Source organism: Oncorhynchus nerka, linkage group LG9b (assembly GCF_034236695.1).
Source record: "Oncorhynchus nerka isolate Pitt River linkage group LG9b, Oner_Uvic_2.0, whole genome shotgun sequence".
Lineage (NCBI taxonomy): Eukaryota > Metazoa > Chordata > Actinopteri > Salmoniformes > Salmonidae > Oncorhynchus > Oncorhynchus nerka.
Window position 1 is genome coordinate 28489380 of NC_088424.1, and position 24848 is coordinate 28514227.

General features: G+C 42.7%; 2 protein-coding genes and 1 long non-coding RNA gene across 6 annotated transcripts; 2 read left to right on the forward strand and 1 right to left on the reverse strand.

The window, feature by feature from the left end:
• Positions 1 to 329: 329 nt before the first annotated feature.
• On the forward strand, positions 330 to 10924 carry LOC115113973 (uncharacterized). Of its 2 annotated transcripts, none has more exons than XR_010461793.1 (4): positions 330 to 1590; positions 8554 to 8648; positions 9279 to 9369; positions 10448 to 10924. It is a non-coding gene; the product is annotated as an uncharacterized LOC115113973 (long non-coding RNA). The 2 variants fall into 2 exon arrangements; XR_010461792.1 differs by lacking the exon at positions 330 to 1590 and adding an exon at positions 2487 to 3260.
• Positions 10925 to 11147: 223 nt separating this feature from the next.
• Positions 11148 to 12674, reverse strand: LOC115114550 (CCAAT/enhancer-binding protein delta-like). Its single transcript, XM_029642886.2, has one exon. The coding sequence runs from the start codon at positions 12439 to 12441 to the stop codon at positions 11518 to 11520; it is 924 nt and encodes a 307-aa protein (XP_029498746.1). The 5' UTR covers positions 12442 to 12674; the 3' UTR covers positions 11148 to 11517.
• A 1407-nt stretch (positions 12675 to 14081) lies between these two features.
• On the forward strand, positions 14082 to 24468 carry LOC115114551 (DNA replication licensing factor mcm4). Of its 3 annotated transcripts, none has more exons than XM_029642887.2 (17): positions 14082 to 14183; positions 14746 to 14852; positions 14939 to 15094; positions 15462 to 15625; positions 15751 to 15852; positions 15990 to 16085; positions 16241 to 16336; positions 16595 to 16733; positions 18500 to 18720; positions 19849 to 19969; positions 20996 to 21255; positions 21635 to 22000; positions 22255 to 22382; positions 22801 to 23008; positions 23337 to 23565; positions 23878 to 24011; positions 24168 to 24468. In XM_029642887.2, the coding sequence occupies exons 2-17, from the start codon at positions 14789 to 14791 to the stop codon at positions 24258 to 24260; spliced, it is 2577 nt and encodes an 858-aa protein (XP_029498747.1). In that variant the 5' UTR covers positions 14082 to 14183; positions 14746 to 14788; the 3' UTR covers positions 24261 to 24468. The 3 variants fall into 3 exon arrangements, with proteins under 3 accessions (XP_029498747.1, XP_029498750.1, XP_029498749.1); XM_029642890.2 differs by having other exon boundaries at positions 14097 to 14183; positions 14771 to 14852; XM_029642889.2 differs by having other exon boundaries at positions 14101 to 14183; positions 14758 to 14852.
• The last annotated feature ends 380 nt before the right edge of the window (positions 24469 to 24848 follow it).

Sequence of the window (24848 nt, forward strand, 5' to 3'; positions counted from 1 at the left end):
GTGATACATCATCGGTGCACACACTGAACCTATGAGTTACTTTCCACAGTCAGGAGCTCAGTTTAGTAACAGTTTAGGAACTGGTGTGGGGACATTTAGAGGAGGGGTTAGAGTGCATCCCATAATTTCGCAGGGTGTTGTCTACAGTCAGCCATGATGGATATATCACCTTCAGGAGCAAAAACAAAGGCCCAATCCCAAATCGACCCCTAAGCCCCTGTGCCCATGTGGAGATCTGAGAGGATTGGACAGGTGAAAGCAATACGGTGAAACTTCCACCTAGCCTATCAGAGGTCAAGGTGGTGTGATAACCATATTACGTACACCTGTTAAATCCTCTCAGATCTCCAGAAGTGCATGGGGTTTAGGGGTCAATTTGGGATTGCACCAAACAGATGTAGCCACCATCTTATACTCTGTGCAAAAGAAAACATCCATGTCATATACAATAGCTGGTGTTCAATCTTTTAAAAAGCCTCTCTATCAAGGCTTAAACAAGTGTTATTAATCATTTGTTGGCACTTAAAAACCTCCATATTTGAACCATCATTAAATCAACAATTACATAACGCTGATGTAATGATGTACAGTCAGTTTAAGATAAATGTTAGTGTTGTCCTTGACTCCCCTTTTCAGCACTCACATGCTCCCACATGTAGAAAGCTACAATAACGCTACATTCAGATCTCAGTAACGAAATAATGTGTGAGGTGAGCTCAGTCTTTACCCTGACCTGTTGGACCAGCCTGGGCTGCAGAGCCAGTTATGTACACAGATACCCTGTGATTAGGACCTGGGGAACTGGTTCCTAACAACAGACTGAGTGACAGCATGTAGAGGAATAGCAACGTCAACTCCACCTTTCACACACTGACTAACTGGTGGTCCTGAACTCAAAAAGGACAAGTTTAATTCAGTTTGGTTTTGGGGTGGGGATGCTTTCGCTTTTTTTCAGGTTTTGCGACATCCAGACCCTCAGCCATCAAAACTGTCAATTGAAACCAATAGAAGCCATACTTGTTTTTGTGTGTGATTTACATAGGGTGTTTGCTCTAAGTTCCACTTTTCAGTGTGTGTGAGATTGATAGTGATAAAGGGAGGTGTGTGTGTATCGCACCAGTCTCAGCATGCTTTCTGTTGATTCTGTGTAACTATAAAGTGCCCTGCCTTAACAGATCTGTGATTCCATAGAAGTTAAATGAACTGTGATATTGTTGCACCTCCCTCCCTGTATAGCTTGTACCTTACTGTCTTCTTCATCTTCTCTCTCGCAGGTATAACAGACTCTTACCTGACAGACAGTCTGGCCACCTGTGATACTACTCAAATTTATATTGAGAACCCATGGTATTGTGGTTCATTTATGTGAGCATAAGAAACTGCCTATGCAAACTCTCTGTACTGACTGAATTCAAGCTCAGACACACCGGTAGGATAGTCAAACTTTTGCCTGCCGACAGTACTTAGCACCTCTGAACAGTGTCGGAAGTCAATCTGTTTTGTGTTCAAACAGCAAAGACCTTGGAAGGCGACAGCTTTTATCCCCTCTATACCTGCCTCCTACACAACAAACCCTGAGACATACTGCAGGTAACTAGTGACACACACACACATACACACAGAACTGAAGTCTAACCCAACTCAACAGTTTGAGATGCTTTCGTCTCTCCTCCTTGTTTTTACCTCCCCAACTATTCCTCCAAACGTGTATTGAGTTGTTAACTCCAGATTACACCATTTTCCTTTACTCTGACTCTTTGTTGAACCTGTAGAAATCAAATATGCATTGTTGTAAGTTGTTATATGTTTCAGTGTGAGCTGAGCAGCCATCGCTTTAGCTGTCATCCACAAATAAAATGCAGGTACTTTCAAATGCATCTTGGAATTCAATAAGAATGTATAGACATCACTGAGAAACTGTCATCTGTGATATGTATCTTATTAGAGACGTGTAGATGTAAATCAACTGAAGAGTTGACAGGAACATGATCACGTCCTGTTGTGGTGGACAGACGCTGGTGATTTGAACTGACTGTTGATAAGACAAGAGGCAACAACTGACGTAGAGGGCAGCCTTCACTATCTGTGTGCATACTAAAATATCTACCAGGCATTCTTTTCCATTGATCTGTGAAACCTTTACACTTTGACCTCTGGGAGGGAGAAACAGTAATAGCCCAGAACAAAGTGAGTTGCAAAGTCCAGTGCTTTCTGTCTATACCACTCTTTTTCATGCCAGTCATCAAATAAATGAATCAGAGCAACCACACTGAACCAGCAGAGCCTTGTGCTTTTTATTTGACAGTTAGACAGAAATGTGTTTATTCACTAAGACACTTGATAAGTGTCTTACACTGACTAAGGGACTGGAGTCAGCAGTATGTGTGTGTGTGTGTGTCTATTGAGGCAGCACATAAGGGAGTGCTGCACACTTAGGATTGTACTTTCCAAGTAAGCTCGTAGTCTCTCACACCCATTTCTTTCTCTCCCTCCCTGTCTCTCTCTGTCTCTCTCTCTCTGTGTCTCTCTGTGTCTCTCTGTCTCTCTCTCTCTCTCTCTCTCACACTCTCTCTCTCTGTCTCTCTCTTGTCTCTCTCTCTCTCTCTCTCTCTCTCTCTCTCTCGCTCTCTATTAATCTGCAGTAATGAATGATCCCCTCTCCCTTATCTCTTGTTCTCTTTATTATGATATTGGCTAATATATGAATGATACCTCCTATTCCCATCCCCCACTATATATCTCACTCTCCACCCATCCCCCACTATATCTCTCAATCTCCACCCATCCCTCTCCCCTCCAGTCTCAATGTAGTGATGTGGGTCAGTCTGCAACAGCAGCCCGGGGGTTTGCATTCATCTTAAGACAGCTAGGTGAGACAACCACATATCACAGTCGTAGTCAGTACACTATCTCAATAAAGAAAATATCAGCAAAGTCAGTGCTAGTAGGAAAAGACAAGTGCCAGGTTGTTGTCATTTATCACCTCCAATGTCAGGTTCAAACTACTTTTTTTATGATGCTATGCCATTATTTCTCTCCATGTTCAGGTTTGTGCGTGGAGCAGTCATTTGTGCAGCCTTTGGTATCTGTGTGATGCCCAGATACTGAGAGCACAATGGGCCCATGGTCACTAGCATTGTCTCAGACCCAGTACTTACCTCAGCCTCTACCTCAAGCCCAGCCCCAGGCTTTACCATAGCCTGTGAGGCTGGATCCTCTGAGCCCAGAAACACCACCTAACTCTCTTTGCATGTTCTCTGGTCAGTATATCCATATGTACACGTCATTCACCTTTGTAGCTTGAAAGTCACGCTGTCTTCCTTAATCAATTATTTTCAGGGTTGGTCCAGATGTTGTTTTGTTACAGAAAGACAAAACAGTTGTTATTTTGAGTGTTTTGTGGCTGTAGCCTATCTGTATGTCTTGCTTTGTGAGAAACAGAGAGGCGTTCTTGTGGTTAGTCGAATGCATTGTGTTCTTCCGCTGTTATTCACAGTTTCCCTCAAGCAGTTGAGCCACTGATTCTGACAACATTTTAAGGCCCTCCAATATAGCTAGCTGTGGACTGAAGAACAAATCATTCAAGGAATGTACTTTATAACACTCACACCTTGTTGGTATAAATGCAAAGTCATTTGTGAGTAAAATTTACCTGGTTTGTGTTCTTTTTATTGGATTAATCCAATATGTTTTGGTATGTGTTTATTGAATGACTTATCAATCAGGACAAGCTGCTATTTCTCTATTTACTAATGGTAATTAAGAGATAATAGACAAGCTTCCAAGATATGTAACTTTCAAAACACAGAAATCTGGCCATCATGCATATGTCTGGCCAACATGTCTTCCATGTTTATGATTTTTGAAAGTTACATATCTTGAAAACTTGATTGCTGACATGCAATCAACATATCAACAATGTACTACTAATGTAAGCCCTTAAGGTACTGGAAACAAATCCATTCACTGTCTGTCTGCACTACAGCCTATTTTATGTGCAAATGTAGGGAAAGTTGAGTAAATCACGACAAGCTGCATCTGTTAACATCCTGTGTCACAGCAGAGATCAAAGGTGAAACTATGAACCCTCTGGATTAGTTCAGGTCTCCTTCCCTTGTCTTCCATGTTGGATCAAACTGTGAACCCTCTGGATTAGTTCAGGTCTCCTTCCCCTGTCTTCCATGTTGGATCAAACTGTGAACCCTCTGGATTAGTTCAGGTCTCCTTCCCTTGTCTTCCATGTTGGATCAAACTGTGAACCCTCTGGATTAGTTCAGGTCTCCTTCCCCTGTCTTCCATGTTGGATCAAACTGTGAACCCTCTGGATTAGTTCAGGTCTCCTTCCCCTGTCTTCCATGTTGGATCAAACTGTGAACCCTCTGGATTAGTTCAGGTCTCCTTCCCCTGTCTTCCATGTTGGATCAAACTATGAACCCTCTGGATTAGTTCAGGTCTCCTTCCCCTGTCTTCCATGTTGGATCAAACTGTGAACCCTCTGGATTAGTTCAGGTCTCCTTCCCCTGTTTTCCATGTTGGATCAAACTGTGAACCCTCTGGATTAGTTCAGGTCTCCTTCCCCTGTCTTCCATGTTGGATCAAACTGTGAACCCTCTGGGTTAGTTCAGGTCTCCTTCCCCTGTCTTCCATGTTGGATCAAACTGTGAACCCTCTGGATTAGTTCAGGTCTCCTTCCCCTGTCTTCCATGTTGGATCAAACTGTGAACCCTCTGGATTAGTTCAGGTCTCCTTCCCCTGTTTTCCATGTTGGATCAAACTGTGAACCCTCTGGATTAGTTCAGGACTCCTTCCCCTGTTTTCCATGTTGGATCAAACTGTGAACCCTCTGGATTAGTTCAGGACTCCTTCCCCTGTTTTCCATGTTGGATCAAACTGTGAACCCTCTGGATTAGTTCAGGACTCCTTCCCCTGTCTTCCATGTTGGATCAAACTGTGAACCCTCTGGATTAGTTCAGGACTCCTTCCCCTGTCTTCCATGTTGGATCAAACTGTGAACCCTCTGGATTAGTTCAGGACTCCTTCCCCTGTTTTCCATGTTGGATCAAACTGTGAACCCTCTGGATTAGTTCAGGTCTCCTTCCCCTGTCTTCCATGTTGGATCAAACTGTGAACTCTCTGGATTAGTTCAGGTCTCCTTCCCCTGTTTTCCATGTTGGATCAAACTGTGAACCCTCTGGATTAGTTCAGGTCTCCTTCCCCTGTTTTCCATGTTGGATCAAACTGTGAACTCTCTGGATTAGTTCAGGTCTCCTTCCCCTGTTTTCCATGTTGGATCAAACTGTGAACCCTCTGGATTAGTTCAGGACTCTCTCACTGGTCTTCCATGTTGGATCAAACTGTGAACCCTCTGGATTAGTTCAGGACTCTCTCACTGGTCTTCCATGTTGGATCAAACTGTGAACCCTCTGGATTAGTTCAGGACTCTCTCACTGGTCTTCCATGTTGGATCAAACTGTGAACCCTCTGGATTAGTTCAGGACTCTCTCACTGGTCTTCCATGGTGGATCAAACTGTGAACCCTCTGGATTAGTTCAGGACTCTCTCACTGGTCTTCCATGTTGGATCAAACTGTGAACCATCTGGATTAGTTCAGGACTCTCTCACTGGTCTTCCATGTTGGATCAAACTGTGAACCCTCTGGATTAGTTCAGGACTCTCTCACTGGTCTTCCATGTTGGATCAAACTGTGAACCCTCTGGATTAGTTCAGGACTCTCTCACTGGTCTTCCATGTTGGATCAAACTGTGAACCCTCTGGATTAGTTCAGGTCTCCTTCCCTTGTCTTCCATGTTGGATCAAACTGTGAACCCTCTGGATTAGTTCAGGACTCTCTCACTGGTCTTCCATGTTGGATCAAACTGTGAACCCTCTGGATTAGTTCAGGACTCTCTCACTGGTCTTCCATGTTGGATCAAACTGTGAACCCTCTGGATTAGTTCAGGACTATCTCACTGGTCTTCCATGTTGGATCAAACTGTGAACCCTCTGGATTAGTTCAGGACTCTCTCACTGGTCTTCCATGTTGGATCAAACTGTGAACCCTCTGGATTAGTTCAGGTCTCCTTCCCTTGTCTTCCATGTTGGATCAAACTGTGAACCCTCTGGATTAGTTCAGGACTCTCTCACTGGTCTTCCATGTTGGATCAAACTGTGAACCCTCTGGATTAGTTCAGGACTCTCTCACTGGTCTTCCATGTTGGATCAAACTGTGAACCCTCTGGATTAGTTCAGGACTCTCTCACTGGTCTTCCATGTTGGATCAAACTGTGAACCCTCTGGATTAGTTCAGGACTCTCTCACTGGTCTTCCATGTTGGATCAAACTGTGAACCCTCTGGATTAGTTCAGGACTCTCTCACTGGTCTTCCATGTTGGATCAAACTGTGAACCCTCTGGATTCGTTCAGGACTCTCTCACTGGTCTTTCATGTTTGATCAGCTGGCAGAATAATACAACAAACACCAATGCCTGAATCACACTACTTACACGAACCTGAACCATGCTGTCCTGGCTCAGATAGTTGTTCTTCTTCAAATGGTCCTTTCCAGCACGGTTCCAGCAACTATGGTAACCAGGCCAGCACTGTACAGCTCTGCTTGGCTCTGTAGTATAGAAAAGGGTTTAATATATCTTCATCTACACTCGTAAGTACCTTCTAACTTTTGGCAGCTTGCCTTGGCTCTGTGTGAAGGCTCAGAGTTTTTTTAATCAAGTTGGAAATTATCTATGGTGCCTTCAGAAAGTATTCATATCCCTTGACTTATTCCACATTTTGTTGTGTTGAATTCTGAATTCAAAATGTATTAAATGTATTTGTTTTTCACCCATCTACACACAATACCCATAATGACAAAATGAAAACATGTATTTAGAAATGTTAGCACATTTATTGAAAATGAAAAGCAGAAATATCTCATTTACATAAATATTTACACCCACGAGTCAATACATGTTAGAATCACCTTTGGCAGCTTTGACAGCTCTGAGTCTTTCTGGGTAAGCTGGTCTTGTCCTTTCCAGCACGGTTCCAGCAACTATGGTAACCAGGCCAGCACAGTACAGCTCTGTAGTATAGAAAAGGGTTTAATATGTCTTTATCTGCACTCATATACTTGGGCGGCAGGTAACCTAGTGGTTAAAGCATTGGGCCAGTAACCTGAAAGGTTGCTGGATCAAATCCCCGGGCTGACAAGGGAAAAGATATGTTGGTCTGCCCATGAACAAGGCAGTTAACCCACTTTTCCCTGGTAGGCTGTCATTGTAAATAAGAATTTGTTCTTAACTGAATTGCCTAGTTAAATAAAGCTTCTTTTTTTAAAGCGTTGCACATTATTATTTTTATAATTCTTCAAGATCTGCCAAGTTGCTTGTTGATCATTGCTGGACAGCCAAGTCTTGCCATAGATTTTCAAGCAGATTTAAGTCAAAACTGTAACTTGGTTACCAACACCAGTGTACATTATTTTTTATCCTGTACAGGCTTCCTTCTTTGCACTCTGTCATTTTAATTAGTATTGTGGAGTAAATACAATGTTGTTGATTCATCCGCAGTTTTCTTCTATCACAGCCGTTAAACTCTGTAACTGTTTGAAAGACACCATTGGCCTCATGGTGAAATCCCTGAACTGTTTCCTTCTTCTCCGGCAACTGAGTTAGGAAGGACGCCTGTATCTTTGTAGTGACTGGGTGCATTGATACACCATCCAAAGTATAATTAATAACTTCACCGTACTCTAAGGGATATTCAATGTCTGCTTTTTTTATTTTACCCTTCTACCAATAGGTACCCTTCTCTGCGAAGCATTGGAAAACCTCCCTGGTTTTTGTGGATGAGTCTGTTTGAAATTCACTGCTTGACTGGGGACCTTACAGATAATTGTATGTGTGAGGTAGTCATTCAAAAAATTTATGTTAAACACTATTATTGCACACAGAGTGAGTCCATGCAACTTATTATGTGACTTGTAAAGCACACTTTTACTCCTGAACATATTTAGGCTAGCCATAACAAAGTGGTTGAACACTTATTGACTCAAGACATTTCAGCTTTTACTTTTTAAATAATTTGTACAATTTTCTAAAAACATAAGTCCACTGACATTATGGGGTATTGTGTGTAGGCCAGTGATACAAAATCTACATTTAATAAAATTTTTATTGAGGCTCTAAGAATTTTTTTTTTTGGGGGGGGGTGGGGTCAAGGGGTGTGAATACTTTCTGAAGGCACTGTATCTTACATAAGTTAGTGTGCATGTGTGGTCCCGGCCGCATCTCGGGCCATTAACTGAGAATGTGTCAGTTTGGTTAAGGGAGTAAACGCTTGCTATCCTTATCATCTCACAGATAAGAATTGCATTTTTATTTTCTCACAGAGCTAGTTATATCTTTGGTTTTTAAGCCAAACCATAGTGGAATATTGATAAGAGTCCCAGTTTCTGCCCTTGTTGCTTGCCTATGTGAACCAGGTTGGTCAGTGTGGTGTCCTGTAGTGGTTTGTTTCTCTGGCTGGTACTGATGGTTGTGTTGGTGTTTGCAGGGTGTGATAGTTGGTGTGGATGAGGACATAGCCTACTCCTGGCCAGTCTGCAGCTTATGTGGGAGTGACTGCTTGGAGATGGCACCCCAAAAGCTGTAAGTCTTCAATGCACTTGCTGATAAGCTATAGTGGATAAGCCTAATAAACTGTTTGAATTATTGGTTTACCAATACAATAGAATATAACAACTGAATTTTTCCCAGAGGGGTCTCGGGAACTCAGGATGGCTGGGAAATGTGAAGTCATCATCTGTATTATAACACCTTATGTCTGTGCTGTCTCTAGTCAAGCATTCGATTGTGTGGCTTGTGATTCCCTGGTGAGAGTCTGTGATTTTGAGTTCTAGTTATGTGAATGTGTATTGGCAAATGTCTGTATTTTCAATGTGTGATAGCAGTGTATACACATATAGTAGCAGAAATTGAAGTATGATCAAATCTAATCTTAATCAAGGTGTGAGCTCAAAACATCGTATCACTTTACGGGTATCCTCATACTTCTGTATTTTCTTACAGTGTCGCTGTCAAATAAAGTCTTTGACTGTATCATTATGAGAAAGTGAAACGGTCAAAAAATGCTCTGAAATAAAGTCCATGCTTATAATATCTTATAACATTCTTATAATGCATGTGCTGTAATATATGAAGAACTGTAGTTTGATGGACCAGTACAGGCCATTCAAACACCTAGTATGGTGACTATTCTCTCTCTCTGCTGTTTTCTAGCTCCAGCAGAGCACCATCTTGCCTGTGTGTTACTCTGCAGCCTCTGGCCATGAGGGGAGTTCTCTCTCGCTCACCTGTTATGTAATATACGGTACATTACCTTCCTTTTATTTATGTAGACAGTGCTTATCTCTCAGTTAAGTATGGTTAAGTGCACCAGTACAGCATCTGGATCCTCCCATGTGTCAGAACAAACTCAGTATATTTGCTGACACAGTGACATCATTGTCATCTGTCAAATGTCCTGTAGTTAGACTGTGATAAGAGATCTGTGTCACATTGGTAACAATGATTTGAAAGACAGGCGCAGGAATGCGTAAAAGTTTTTTAAATTATACCCCATATTACGGCGTGTAAAGGCACGGGGACAAACACCAAACAAACACAGGGTTGAAACCCAAACAAAAGAGCGAGGAGTACCTCAAATAAATACACACACGCACAATGATTAACACACGGGACTAGACCCGTAATCATCTGCGCAATCCACAAGTGCACAAAAGCCCAAAACACACAGTACAGGTACTCACACGCACCAATGTACATTGTAACAATAATGGACAGCACCATGATGAACAAAGGGCACATATATACACATACAATCAGTGGGAATAGGGGCCAGGTGTGCGCAATGAAAGTTCCGGAGGGATCCGTGACAATCTGTTTAGAACAATGGCCTCACTCACTCACACAGATCAATAGTGTAAGAGAAGCCACATGATAATAGTGTCGCTGAAGTTGGATCTATATTGCCTTCTAATATATAACCACTAGTTTCACCACATACCACCATCAGAGCCATATATCTAAATGTATGGCTCTGACCATCATATACCATCAAGCATTCTTGGTATATTCTTGGCTTACATCCATTATTGAGAATCCGGGCAACCCAGGTTAACTGAAGTGGATCAGCACCACATACCGTATCCAATACATATATTGTCTATTGAATTTTTGCATTGGGTGTTTTCCCCCCACCAATCTAATAATAACAATACTGTGTTTTGTCGTCAGAAACTATATTATACGAGTAACATTGACATTCGATGGTTAGCTTAGCTCCAACTTTTGTTCTCATTGAGCATGTCTAACTTGTATGTAAGACCATATCCTAAGACTATTGATCCATGGTTAGGTTTTGATTGCCCATGTGCTGGAGTTTCCAGGTTGCAAGATGGAGAATGTGTTGGGGGGAGGGAGGTGGGCCCCATCAACGCTTACATCCATGTGGTCACCAGGAAACCAGCCCTGTGCATCGGTCTGGAAGACATCTGCCTCTGAGGCTGTCAAAGTGGGGAGTGGGACCCCATGAAATAAATCTGTAAGACTGAGGCCTCCTCAGCCCAGCCCCACAAGCTCTCTCTGTACAGAATGTGAATAATTGGTGAAGAAATAGATCTGTTTGTGTGTTACTGATGGGTTAGGACCCAGGAGCTGACAGCCCAAGGCTAGAACTGACAGACCAGAGAGGAACAACATATGTCGAACTTGGCCCACGTCGGTCCAACTGGTGACTGTAAAATATGCCTGTTTGCTGTAAATAGCCACACGTTTCTCTGTGTTTCCTTGAATATCTACCTCCTAATATATTTCTGAAGATGAATGGTACTTATACTCTGTCAATAAACATTGTATTATGCTAGTGTATGTAGTTATTTTTTCATTTTTTTAAATGATTTGACCTTTTTCTGGTCTTTATTTAAATAGCCGTGAAAATGTCATTCTACAGAGGTGGCCCAACTCCAACTGAGGTAGATTCTTGGCACCACCAGATCCAAATAAAACCCACTTTAACCATTCCAAGTAATTTATAATCACTGATGTATACTAATAATCTATGCATCCCAAACACACACATAGACCATGATTTGTATGACTTTTCAGCACTTTTATTAGAGATTCCATATAGACAAATATTTCAAGTTTTTTTATACAAACTAATATAAAAATGTGAGCATGCTCTGGCTCTTATACAAAGTTTGGAATTATAAAAACATGTATCATATCTGGTATAACAATATGTAAATGAAGTGGTAAAATAATTTAATATACAAAAACATTTTTCCCAAAAACGATTATGGCAGCAATATGGGAGTGGGCCTCCGGTTTCCAGTACATTTCCAGTGCCATAAATGTACGCTTGTTTGTAATGCATCTGTTACACAGATGGTAATAAAAGTCTGTTGAGGTATGTATTTCAAAAGCTCAGTTCAGTTCATTAGAAAGTGACAATTTGTCACCGGATGTCCCCACCCGTGGTCCCCACAAACGAGGAATTGTGATTGGGAAGCTGCTTGAAGAAATCCCTCAGCCCAGTGAGCTCACGGTTTAGCTGATCGATGGTTTTGTGTAATCTGTCATTCTCTGAACCCAGTTCAAGCATATTTTGCTGCATTTCCACGTTGCGTTGCTTTGCCTTGTCCCTGCTTTTCCTCACCGCAACGTTATTCCTCTCGCGTCTCTGGCGGTACTCATGACTGTACCTGTCAACATTCTTTTTCCCTCTGTCCTTGCCGACCTTCCGAGGAGAGGACTGGGTTGAGCTGACACTGGAGTGGCTTGAGATGGGCTCTGGGGTTGTTGGCGGAGTTGGTTGTCCCATGAGACGGCTCACGGAGGTCTTTTCGCAGGTTTCTATCTGTGAAGGTAACGACGAGGACATGTCACTGTCGCTCCAGTCCGATTCCTGCTTGATCGGTGCGCTGAAGGCCCCCTTGTCAAATCCCCCCTTGAGCTTCCTCTCGAACTCTTTTTGGCTTCCAAATGCGTATGCGTTGGTTGAACAACTTGACATATGTTGCATGTTGCTGGACGATGTAGTCGAGGCTGACATGCATAAGTCGGTCTTTTCTTGCTTCACAGTGTTGAATAAGTCAAGGAAAAGTTCATCGTTGCAGAGTTCCAGGTGTGGCACTGCTGTCATCGACTCGATGTAGGAGCTGAAGTCGATGGCACTCTCGTCGTCGTACATTGCAGGGGCTGTACTTAACTCGGCCATGGTGCTTTCCTCGGCCGTGCCATGATCACCTCTACCGGGTTTACAGACCCCCTGGAGACCGCTGCTCAGTTTATTGTCGTAGAAGTTGATAGGCTCCACCGCCCAACTCATGTTGCATTGTGAAGACACGCACTGAGAATCCAGGCTGTATATGTCGCACATGAACTCTGCTTTCTGCCCTCGTGGGATCGGACGTCAATATATTTCGTTAGTAGTCAAGTAGTTGGAACAAGCTTGATACAATGCAACAATGTATCACGCTCACTCTGTATTAATGGAGCTTCTTTTTATTTTCCACACCGTTGCTTCTTTCAAGTCGTGTTTAGGTTTATCCTAAAATAGTGGCTGCATAGTCACTGTAGGTTATGACCTGTTTCTAACTTCTCTGAGGCGTCTGTATTTCGCGGAGTGTATTTTGTACTTTCCCCTGCTTACGTCAAAGGTTTAACTCCCCCTTTGACAAGCCAGTAGAGATGAGTTTGAATCACGTGGTCGCCTCTTTACTACGCCACCCTCTTTACTACGAGTGGATTGATTTACAAGTGCATCATTTCATGCTGCGTATACCAAGCCAGAGTATATAGACCCCTTTGTATTTGCAAACATTGCCGCAAGAGGGCGATGCGGGCAAATTGGTGGCAGAACACGGGGGCGTTCTTATAGAACGCCAGCAAAAAAAGCCTCTATTTACATGTTGTTTATGAGTGCATTTCATACTACTTTTGGATTATAATTGGATGTTAAGGCTCGTATGAATGTCCTGCTTAATATAATGTGTGTGTCATAATCGCAAATCAACTGCATTATGCTTAAAAAACACATCAACTTCAACCAGTAAAATGGCGCTTTGGCTAACTTTTGCTACAGTTTATGCCAATGAGCATAAAAGCATTCTAGATAACAACTGCTGCATCCAAAATAATTATTTTACAAAAAAAACATTTGGAGATGGCTTTCTTACTGCAGCCAAGAGTTGCGCGTGACGTCAGTGTGTAGCGTACTGAAAAGGGTCTACGGGCATCAACAGGTCATGCTGAGGAGTATTTCTGTCTGTAATAAAGCCCTTTAATGGGGAAAAAATGGGTCGGCCTTGTTTCCAAGTGGGTGGACCTATTGCTCTCCCAAACCCACCCGTGGCTGCACCCCTGCCCAGTCATGTGAAATCCATAGATTATGGCCTAATAATTTTATTTCAATTGATTGATTTCCTTATATGAACTGTAACTCATCAAAATCATTGGAATTGTTGCATGTTACGTTTATATTTTTGTTCAGTATATTTGTAATCACACATTTGGTGTTAAACATTTGCTGTTCAAAATACGCAGTTATCTACGTGAATGAAATTCAATGTCCATGATGACCCTGGAAATTATTATTATTAATTTATTTTATATAGCAGGGAATGCAGTCATTACTAATAAGAGCAATTCTGCATGTTTGATGTGTTCCCACTGATATGCATTCAGTATTTTTCCAGGGATGATATTCAAAACACATAGACATTTCTAGTGACACATATGCAACCTTCTGGCAAACATTGACACTATGGCCCCTGAGTGGAATATATGTAGGGCTAAACGAAATCAGAAGGGGTGATTACCTAGCAATTTTAGGTACACACACAGTTATTGCAGTGAACAGAATGGGTCTAGTACTAAAAATAAGAATACAAATCTACAACAAAAACAATTATTAATGTACTTCATGAAAAATGTTAACATCCGTATTTACCGATCTAAGACATTGACACCTGAACCCCCTCGATGTGCAAGTGCTAATGGTTAGCGCTCAAGTAGTTTTGCTTTGCTATTGGTGCAAAGTTTCCCGGGAATATTACGTGGCAAAAACAATTTCGCGCCAAATTCATTGCAGCGGCACGACATAGCTACATCCTACAGAAGGTAAGATTGTAAGATATTTCTATGGTATCAGAAGATAAATTAACGATATGGGTAATTTCGTATTGAATATTGTATGCTATTAAAGAGAATTCAGATGACCTATATGTGTTTGGGAGTTAAAGTAAAGTCACTCTAATCTACTGAGTTTCCTCGGCTAAATGAGTGTCTTGCACGCTATAACGTTAGCTAGCTACTGTTTACAGTTGTCTTGAACATGCCAGCCATTATGTTATTTCATTCAACATGATTAGGATGATGATGCTTAATTTAGAGGAAGTAGCTAGTTTAGGATTTAGAATAAATTATTTCTTTCTAGTTTACAAGTTTTTCGGGAGTTTCTAGTCAACTGTTCAGCTAGCTAGCTAATGTTGTTAGCTAGCTGGCTAGTATGCATTGTTTCACTTTCATTGCACATGTCAAAAGGATGCAAGTTCCAACAACTAGTCTGGCATTATTATCTAACTGTAGCTCAACTCAGCTATGTTACATGCTGGTTGCATAATGTTTTTGTAAAAGTAAATTACGCATGCATGTATTTCACTTTTGTTTTTGACTGTTTTAGCTACTCAACCAGATTTTATATCTAGGACCTGTGATCATTCAGGATGTCTTCACCAACATCAACTCCCGTTGGAAGCAAGCGCAGTAGGGATGACATCCCAGTCACTCGTAAGTTATACAGAAACAGGTTATCTGAGTCATATTTACAGAGTTATGTTGATTGTTGACTTGGATATGTATTTTTCTGTCTGTAGCCAGCAGTGATGGCCTGGCCTCTCCTCCTTCCCAGCGGCGACGAGGTCAGGACTCATCCAACGGGGATCTGCCAGCCATGCCCACATCTCCAGCTACAGATATTGCCAGCCCTGCAGTCCATGACACCTCTTTGTTCTCCAGCCCACGCCGTTCAGGTAACTGCTTTACCGTCATTGACACACAGAATTCTGCAGGATGCTATTTGAGAGCCCTTTTTGCAGTTAAAAAAAAAGTTATTTCTTCTGTATTGCCATTTCTGGTACGGAATCACTTCTCTAGGCTTTGACATCTGGACCCTTATCCGCAAAGCGTCTCAGAATAGGAATGCGGATCTAGGATCAGTTTTATATGGAAAGATCCTAGATCAGCATTCCTACTCTGATATGCTTTGTGGATACGGGCCCAGATCATTTGTGCAACAACTGAAAAAAATTAACTGGAACTGTACTTGAAAGAACTGAGATGCTGACCCTATGATATCACTCTGAATGTCATGTCAATGTCCTATCCTCTTCTCCCCAGTTCTCCCCAGTGAGGTGGACATGAGCTCCCCTCTGATGTACGGGACTCCTAGCTCCAGGGTGGAGGGTACCCCCCACAGTGGTGTGCGTGGCACCCCAGTCAGACAGCGCCCTGACCTGGGCTCTGCCAGGAAGGCCCCCCAGGTGGACCTCCACACAGAGCTGGTGAGTAGGGAAACTCCTATATGGAGAATTATAGTCAGGAATTCTAGAACGGCTAATGCTACATAGATATAGAATGATACCATTAGCAAATCTCTAACACTTTAGGACATTTTCTACTCCACCAGCCAAGTGCAGATGGTGCAGTAGCCAGTGAGCAGGCAGCGGGACAGAAGCTGGTTATCTGGGGCACTGATGTCAATGTGGGAACTTGCAAGGAGAAGTTTCAGGTATGGAAGTTGTGTGCCTTCATTGGTGTAGAAAAATAAATCATGAAAATGTAATTGATAAAGAAAAGTTTAGTTAAATCTATTTAGATTGATAGAAGCTCGTTATCTGAATGCTTCTATTGTTAATTTTCCTACAGAGATTCCTGCAGAGGTTCATTGACCCCACTTCTAATGAGGATGAGAATGCTGGTTTGGACCTGAATGAGCCTCTCTACATGCAGAAGCTGGAGGAGGTAGGGTCTCCCATCTGTGTGACACCAAAACCGTGATCAACCATTTACCTGTAGTTCATCTTGTATTTGGGAAAAGTAATGCAGAGAAAAGTAATGCAACATTTTGCTTGTCATTTTGCAGTGATGTTCATTTTCTTTTTCTGTTGTCCCTCTAGATCAGTGTGATTGGTGAGCCTGTGCTGAATGTCAACTGCAGCCATGTGCAGTCCTTTGATGCAGACCTGTACAGGCAGCTCATCTCCTACCCCCAGGTAAATAAACATGCATACATGTGCCAGATGGTCTTGCACATTAATATTAATGGAGGATAGTGAGCTATGAATGCAAAGTTTAAAACAAATGCCTGTATGGCCGTATTAAATCCAATTGTGACAGCATGCACAGGCGGTTTTCATTATTCATCTGCCATTTATTACCATGGGCCTGCCCAGAGACACAATATGTTTAATGATGTGGGCATACCAATATTAATGGTGATTCATAATGTTTCTCCTAAATCTATATCACAGGAAGTCATACCTACATTTGACATGGCCGTCAACGAGCTGTTCTTCGAGCGTTTCCCAGACTCCATCTTGGAACACCAGATCCAGGTGCGGCCATACAACGCCCTGAAGACCAGGAACATGAGGAGCCTAAACCCTGAAGGTAATAGTCTAGACCAGGGGTCTCCAACCTTTTTTAGTGTGAGAGCTACAAAAAAAATGTCGAGCTACTGCGTCTTTTTAAAAATAGCTTTCAAATAGGCACATTCTTCTCTGGTGTACAATAGCTGTGTCTGTCAATATAGCTGGTAAAATAATGGTAATTAAACAACTTTAAGGGGCCCTATCAAATGATATATATATATATTATTTTCCCTGGTTTGGGATGTTTTCTTCAGGTTTTTGTTTACTCTTAATATTAGGAATATTCATAGACAAACAATGAAAATGGATGGTCTAAGCATAAACACTGTACATAAGTATTCAGGCCCTTTGCGATGAGACTCGATATTGAGCTCAGGTGCATCAAGTTTCCATTGATCATCCTTGATGTTTCTACAACTTGATTGGAGTCCACCTGTAGTAAATTCAATTGATTGGACATGATTTGGAAAGGCACACATCTATATAAGGTCCCACAGTTGACAGTGCATGTCAAAGCAAAACCAAGCCATGAGGTCGAAGGAATTGTCTGTAGAGCTCCGAGACAGGATTGTGTCGAGGCACAGATCTGGGGGAGGGTACCAAAAAATGTCTGCAACATTGAAGGTCCCCAAGAACACAGTGGCCTCCATCATTGTTAAATGGAAGAAGTTTAGAACCACCAAGACAGTTTTTAGAGCTGGCCGCACGGCCAAACTGAGAATTCGGGGAAGAAGGGCCTTTGTCAGGGAGGTGACCAAGAACTCAATGGTCACTCTGACAGAGTTCCTCTGTGGAGATGTGAGAACCTTTCAGAAGGACAACCTTCTCTGCAGCACTCCACCTATCAGCCCTTTATGGTAGAGTGGCCAGATGGAAGCCACTCCTAAGTAAAAGGCACATGACATGCTGTGGGGATCTTTTTCAGTGGCAGGGACTGGGAGACTAGTCAGGATCGAGGGAAAGATGAACGGTGCAAAGTACCGAGAGATTCTTGATGAAAATCTGCGCCAGAGCACTCAGGACCTCAGACTGGGGCAAAGGTTCACCTTCCAACAGGACAACGACCCTTAGCACACAACCAAGACAACGCAGGAGTGGCTTCGGAACAAGTCTCTGAATGTTCTTGAGTGACCCAGTCAGAGCCTGAACTTGAACCTGATCAAACATCTCTGGAGATACCTGAAAATAGCTGTGCAATGATGCTCCCCATCCAACCTGACAGAGCTTGAGATGATCTGCAGAGGAATGGGAGAAACTCCCCAAATACAGGTGTGCAAAGCTTGTTGCGTCATACCCAAGAAGACCCGAGGCTGTAATCTCTGCCAAAGGTGCTTCAACAAAGTACTGAGTTAAAGGTCTGAAATACTTATGTAAATGTTTTATATTTTTATAAATTTGCCAAAATGTATAAATACCTGGTTTTGCTTTGTCATTATGGGGTATTGTGTGTAGATTGATGAGAGATAATTTTTTTTAAATTTAATTTTAGATTAAGGCTGTAACGTAACAATGTGGGGAAAAGATCTAGCTGTTTGGAGACCCCTGGCCTAGGCCATGTCATATTATGGATGTCTAGCTTCCCTGAACAACTCATGCAGATCTGTTACACAATCATATTAAGAGTGAATCATGTATTTGTTTTCTTTCAATTTCAAGCACTTGATCATGCGTCCTAGAGTGCTAAATGGTTTGCACACTTGGGACTAAATATCTATTTGAACCCAGGTCTGGTGCTTAATGATTCGTTTTTAATACAATCTTGCCTCGCTGTCGCTCTCCTCCCAGACATTGATCAGATGATCACCATCAGTGGCATGGTGATCAGGACCTCCCAGCTGATCCCAGAGATGCAGGAGGCCTTCTTCCAGTGCCAGGTGTGTGCCTTCTCTACCCGTGTGGAGGTGGACCGTGGCCGCATCGCAGAACCTGCAGTGTGCCGCAACTGCAACACCACCCACAGCCTGGCCCTCATCCATAACCGCTCTGCCTTCTCCGACAAACAGATGGTGAGCTATGGGGAGAGGAAGGCACTAGTAGTTGTTTTTTATAATACATGCACAATACATGAACTACTGCACCATCTGCAACTAGAGCCGTTCCGTATAGACCAGGTCGATCCAGGGGCCGTGCTGTGTGTGTAGGCTACTGTGAGTGTGAGCAAGTGACACGTGGAAGAGACGACAACCAACCAAGCCGACTCGTGCTACAGTAGACTAATATCTGCCCATAGCCAGGTTATTTATCATCCAATATGATTACGTAGTACCTGTCTTGACTGCATCAAACCAGGAGAAACTAGTTAAGCTAGCTAGGCCAATCAAGGCATGCGTTTTCTCGTCCTACACAATAACAAACCACCCCATTCAAAATATTAAGTAGCAGCCTGCCTGTTAGCCTGTAATTCCTTTTCACTTTGAATTCTGTCATTTTAATTCCATCTTCCATTTAATAGATATCTCATAACTTTTTCCACACACGGAGGTAAAATGTACCCCCGCACATTGACTCAGTACCAGCACCCCCTGTATATAGTCTTGTTATTTCATTTTTTTTACTTTCATTTATTTAATAAATATTTTCTTGACTATTTCTTGAACTGCATTGTTGGTTAAGAGCTTGTAAGTAAGCATTTCACAGTAAGGTCTACACCTGTTGTATTTGACACGTGACATGATTTGTAGCATATTGCCGCTTTGACTTATGATTGTCCAACAACAAGGTACACACACCACTTATGAAAAGAGCAGCAGCATAAATGTATACAATTTCTCTCTCTCCTGCAGCTACGTTAAAGTTACACATACCTGTGACAATCCGATCCAACCCAGGCTGTTGACATTATTTAGAATTCTGGATCCGGACCCGCTCGGATCTCCGGTATTCAGGTGGATCCTTGAAAACCTCCCTCTACCAAGGAGAGGGGATGACTTTATACTGTACGACAGTCTGCTTACTTTCGATGGAAGATATACTTTTCTTTGATGCTGCTGAACAGAACTGTTGAGATAATGGTTGTTACCCATTAGAGCTCATCTTCCTGGGTTTGTTCACAAGTACAATACTAGTGTATTCCCAGCCACAACTAAAGCAGAGCGCCTTTATTTCTCACTGATCCATTTTCTCCTCTTTATCAGATCAAAGTTCAGGAGTCTCCTGATGACATGCCTGCTGGGCAGACCCCTCACACCACCATAGTGTACGCTCACAACGACCTGGTCGACAAAGTACAGCCAGGAGACCGCATCAACATCACTGGTGAGCTGTTTGACCCCCAAAAGAAATAGCTGTGAACCGATGGCTGTATAGCTTTGCTGTTGGTGATATGGTCACACAGGCTATGAAGGGCTAAGAGTTTTAACTTTCCATGTGATCTGACCAAGAAAGACTCTGCTCTAGTTAAAGGGGCAATCCGCAGTTGCTACACCAATTTTTCTGATTGTAAATGAATATATATACCTATTGATTTTTGAGGAATATAACTTAAGTGCCTCATGAGCTTAGTTGAACTGCCAGAAACCAAAATATAAGCGTGTTTTACTTCAATCTTTGTATACACTGTAAAACCTCAAAATATGCTTAAAGCTATAATTTTGATATCTTGGATGGTTACATTTCTCTAAGGCCATCCCTCAGCTTTATAAAAAAAAAATATATATATTTTTTTAAAAGAGGCGGGGTGCCTACTTTATTAATTCAACTGCAGATTGCCCCTTTAAAGCCTATAACCATGGGCCTAGTTTTCCTGGTCCAGTCACGTGTCAGGTAAAGCTATTGGCCCTAGTCATGCATACTGCTGCTGTGACTTACTGCAGTTTGGTCCTATAGACCCATTTTCTGTCCTTGTCATGAAAAGTTGCGCGCGCAGTTCATCAGAAACCTCTTTGTTTACACAGCAGTGGATATGATCACATGCAACATAAAATGCAGCTTGTGCAAGTTAAACAAACACGTAATCAAATGGGTATCATCTACAATATTGCAGATGTCATCAGAGGATTGATTACCTAGCAAGCCAGCGAGGCAGGGTAATATATCCCAAATAGAGCTTGATAAAACCAGAAGAATAATATACTTGTTGAACATGGCTATAACCATCAGCCTTGTGTGTTTATTTTTATGGTGATCACTCACTCAGTTTGTCAAGATTTATGAGACTCCCAAAACTGTTAGCTATCCTTCTGCAGAGCTTTTTGATGTCAGGATGTGAGTACATCACTAACGTGACATTGGATGGTGAACAAAAAAAGACTATCGTCATTACTAAACTCATCTCCACAACAGGTATCTACAGAGCGGTTCCTATGCGTGAGAACCCTCGCCAGAGCACCGTGAAGTCAGTGTACAAGACCCACATCGACGTCATCCACTTCCGTAAGACGGACGAGAAGCGCCTTCACAGGCTGGATGAGGATTCAGACCAGAAGCTTTTCACTGAGGAGCGCGTCCAGACACTGAAGGAGCTGGCCGCCAAACCAGACGTGTATGAGCGTCTTTCCTCCGCCCTGGCCCCCAGCATCTACGAACAAGAGGATATCAAGAAGGTCAGTGGAGATGGTTATCAACTATCAGTCAAGGATGAGTTTCCCAGAAGCAACATTGCAGCTCTAAGATCATATTTTCTACATTGCTTGCTGTGGTTATAAGATGTTTGTGCGACAATGCTTTTGGGAAACTCGCCACAGGACAACTGTCTCATCGATCCCTTCAGATGACCATAGCAGTGTGGCGTCCTCTGCTGCCAGGGATGTGTAACTGCAGTCTTTCATATTAGTGGATTTAGCTTTTATGCAACATCTATGAACAGTACTATAAAGTTTGTCATTCTTTTCCCAGGGCATTTTACTGCAGCAATTGTTGGATTTTTGCCTGCGTTCAGATTTGAATCAAAGTCATGACCAGGACAAACTTTCTCTTCCACAGGGTATTCTTCTCCAGCTGTTCGGGGGCACCCGTAAAGACTTCAGCCAGACAGGCCGCGGTAACTTCCGTGCCGAGGTAAACATCCTGCTCTGTGGAGACCCCGGTACCTCCAAGTCCCAGCTGCTGCAGTATGTGTTCAACCTGGTGCCCCGCGGTCAGTACACGTCTGGGAAGGGCTCCAGTGCTGTGGGCCTCACAGCCTACGTGATGAAGGACCCAGAGACCAAGCAGCTTGTACTGCAGACCGGAGCCCTGGTGCTCAGTGATAATGGGATATGCTGTATTGATGAGTTTGACAAGATGAGCGACAGCACACGCTCTGTGCTGCATGAGGTCATGGAGCAGCAGACTCTCTCCATTGCCAAGGTGGGTTTAGAGAAGGACAAAACAAGTTGAGACTGAAGTTTCAGCGCAATGCTCAGGACTAGTCCTAATGACCAGTGCACTTCTGAGAAATGTATAGGCCTCTGTTAAATGTGTGTTTTTAATGTGGTGTTGCTAACAGAATGATTAAATAGTTTTACTACTGTAGAAGCATTCTGATTTGTTTCTGTTTTGATAGATTGTCAGTAACGGTGAACGACAGGGTAGTTTCTCACTAAGCTCTTCTCTTTGTGCAGGCTGGAATTATTTGCCAGCTCAATGCTCGCACCTCTGTCCTGGCAGCAGCCAATCCCGTGGAGTCTCAGTGGAACCCCAAGAAGACAACCATCGAGAACATCCAGCTCCCTCACACACTGCTGTCAAGGTAAATATTACCTGATAGCCTAACAGCCCTGAACACTGTTGATATATGGTGCTGATTGTTAATAATATCCTATTTGGGTCGCTTCACTGGCGGCCACTGAACCCCAAACAACTGAGCCTTGTTGGCATAGATAAATGTTGCACTCACAACATGCATATCATTTACATTTTAGTAATTTAGCAGATGCTCTTATCCACAGCGACTTACAGGAGCAATTAGGGTTAAGTGCTTTGCTCAAGGGCCCAACAACATACTTTTCACTTAGTCTGCTCAGGGATTCAAACTGGCGACCTTTCGGTTACTGGCTCAACACTCTTATGAACTGTTGTAAATAAGGTTGAAGTATGTTAGCTATTAAATATCATTCAAATATGTATATACACACAAACAAATCAAAATGCCATTTTCTTCCCTCCAGATTTGATCTGATCTTCCTGATGCTGGATCCTCAAGACGAGGCGTACGACCGTCGCCTGGCTCACCACCTGGTGGCGCTCTACTACCAGAGTGAGGAGCAGATCGAGGAAGAGTTCCTGGACATGACAGTGCTGAAGGACTACATTGCATACGCTCGCACTTACATCAACCCCAGACTTAACGAAGAAGCCAGCCAGGCACTCATTGAAGTACGATATTTAAATAAAATGCTCCAAATGAAAAGTGGTTGTGATGTAGATGTAACTTCAGGGCCTGACATTAGCACCATGCCACCAGATAAATACGGGTAAAAAAAGTATTCAGTGACTGGCTAGTAAACAAATGTCATCCATCCACTGGCTGCTGGAGGAAAATATTTCATTCTGGCCCCGAGTTGTGTGGAAGTGCTGGTTCCAGGTTTATGCCAGACAAAGACCTTCTGGTCAAAACATTGCACTAAAATATGCGAGAGCATTCAAAAGTGTAAAAGGGCTTTATAAATAAATTGGATTGACTATGGGTATCTTTCTCTCCCAGGCCTATGTGGACATGAGGAAGATCGGCAGCGGGCGGGGGATGGTGTCTGCCTACCCCAGGCAGCTGGAGTCTCTGATCCGACTGGCCGAGGCCCATGCCAAGGTGCGCTTCTCTGACAAGGTGGAGACGGTCGACGTGGAGGAGGCCAAGAGACTACACCGTGAGGCCCTCAAGCAGTCTGCTACAGACCCCAGGACTGGCTTCGTAGACATCTCCATTCTCACAACTGGTATGGAAGCCTTTGTCTAAAACAACACTTTTTCCACTAGCACTGGCTGCTGATAAATACTGTAAGGGAACATTGACTTGATACGATTTGTGATGTTGTCTCACCTAGCTATCTTCAGATGAAAGCACTAATTGTAAGCCGCTCTGCTAAATGACTAAAATGTCTGTAGTGCTATGACAGCTCTTCAAATTCCTGTCATGCCATGTTTAATGTTTAGAATTGGTTGACTATGCAAACCCAACCTTAGTCAGTATCTTTAAAAATGTGTATTGTGGAGCAAGTATTAACCTGTCTTGTTTTTACTCAACCCAGGAATGAGTGCCACGGCCCGTAAGCGTAAGGAGGAAGTGGCCCAGGCTCTGAAGAAAATGATCCAGTCCAGAGGAAAGACCCCTGCCATGAAGTACCAGCAGCTGTTTGATGACCTCAGAGGACAGTCTGAAGCCGTAAGTAGTACCTACCAGCTCTGCTTTTCCTATTGATGAGAACTAACTATACGGGAAAACCTTTAAACTATATTTAGATATGTATTTTAATTGGATGGCAGGCATATCTTCTGAATATGGTGTATATCTGAACCAATTATTAATATTTTTTTTCAGGCAATAACGAAGGACATGTTTGAAGAGGCTCTGCGCGCCCTGGCAGATGAAGACTATCTGACTGTCACTGGAAAGACTGTTCGCCTGCTGTAAAGAAATACATGCATCTCCCTTCTTTCCTTGTACAGTCATTGAATTCACATGTATTTCCCTGTAGCAACAGCTTTCTCTCTACTGAATACTGGTGTGTAAAGAATGTTTGACCATGATGATGGCTAGCTTTGTATGCTTTGATTCCTGGTAGTGCTTGGTGTCTCGGATGTTATTATGGTGCGCAATAAATAAATGCTTTTGTATGTTTTGAGGGTTGCTTTTATTATTTTTATTGATTTGTCTATAATATTTCAATGAACATTGGACCAACAGAAGGGTGACTCAGTTTCACTCACGCTAATCAAGGACAAATGCTGATGACAAACATGCCAGTGCTACAATGCACAACTCTGACAAGGTGTGCCATGGTGACCGGTAGTTTGCACTTTGGAATACTGTATATTATTTTATAAAGACCTTTCTCAGCAGTCGGGTGTTAGTTACCCGGCATAGACCAAAAAGAGCAAGCAAAAACTCCCTAAATTTAGTCTTGAGTGGTCCATCCTCTTCTGGCTGTATCAGCTGAGGTCCTGTGTATATACTCAGCATTATTCTTAAGCTTATTTTGTAGCTGTAATGCGCACCTCC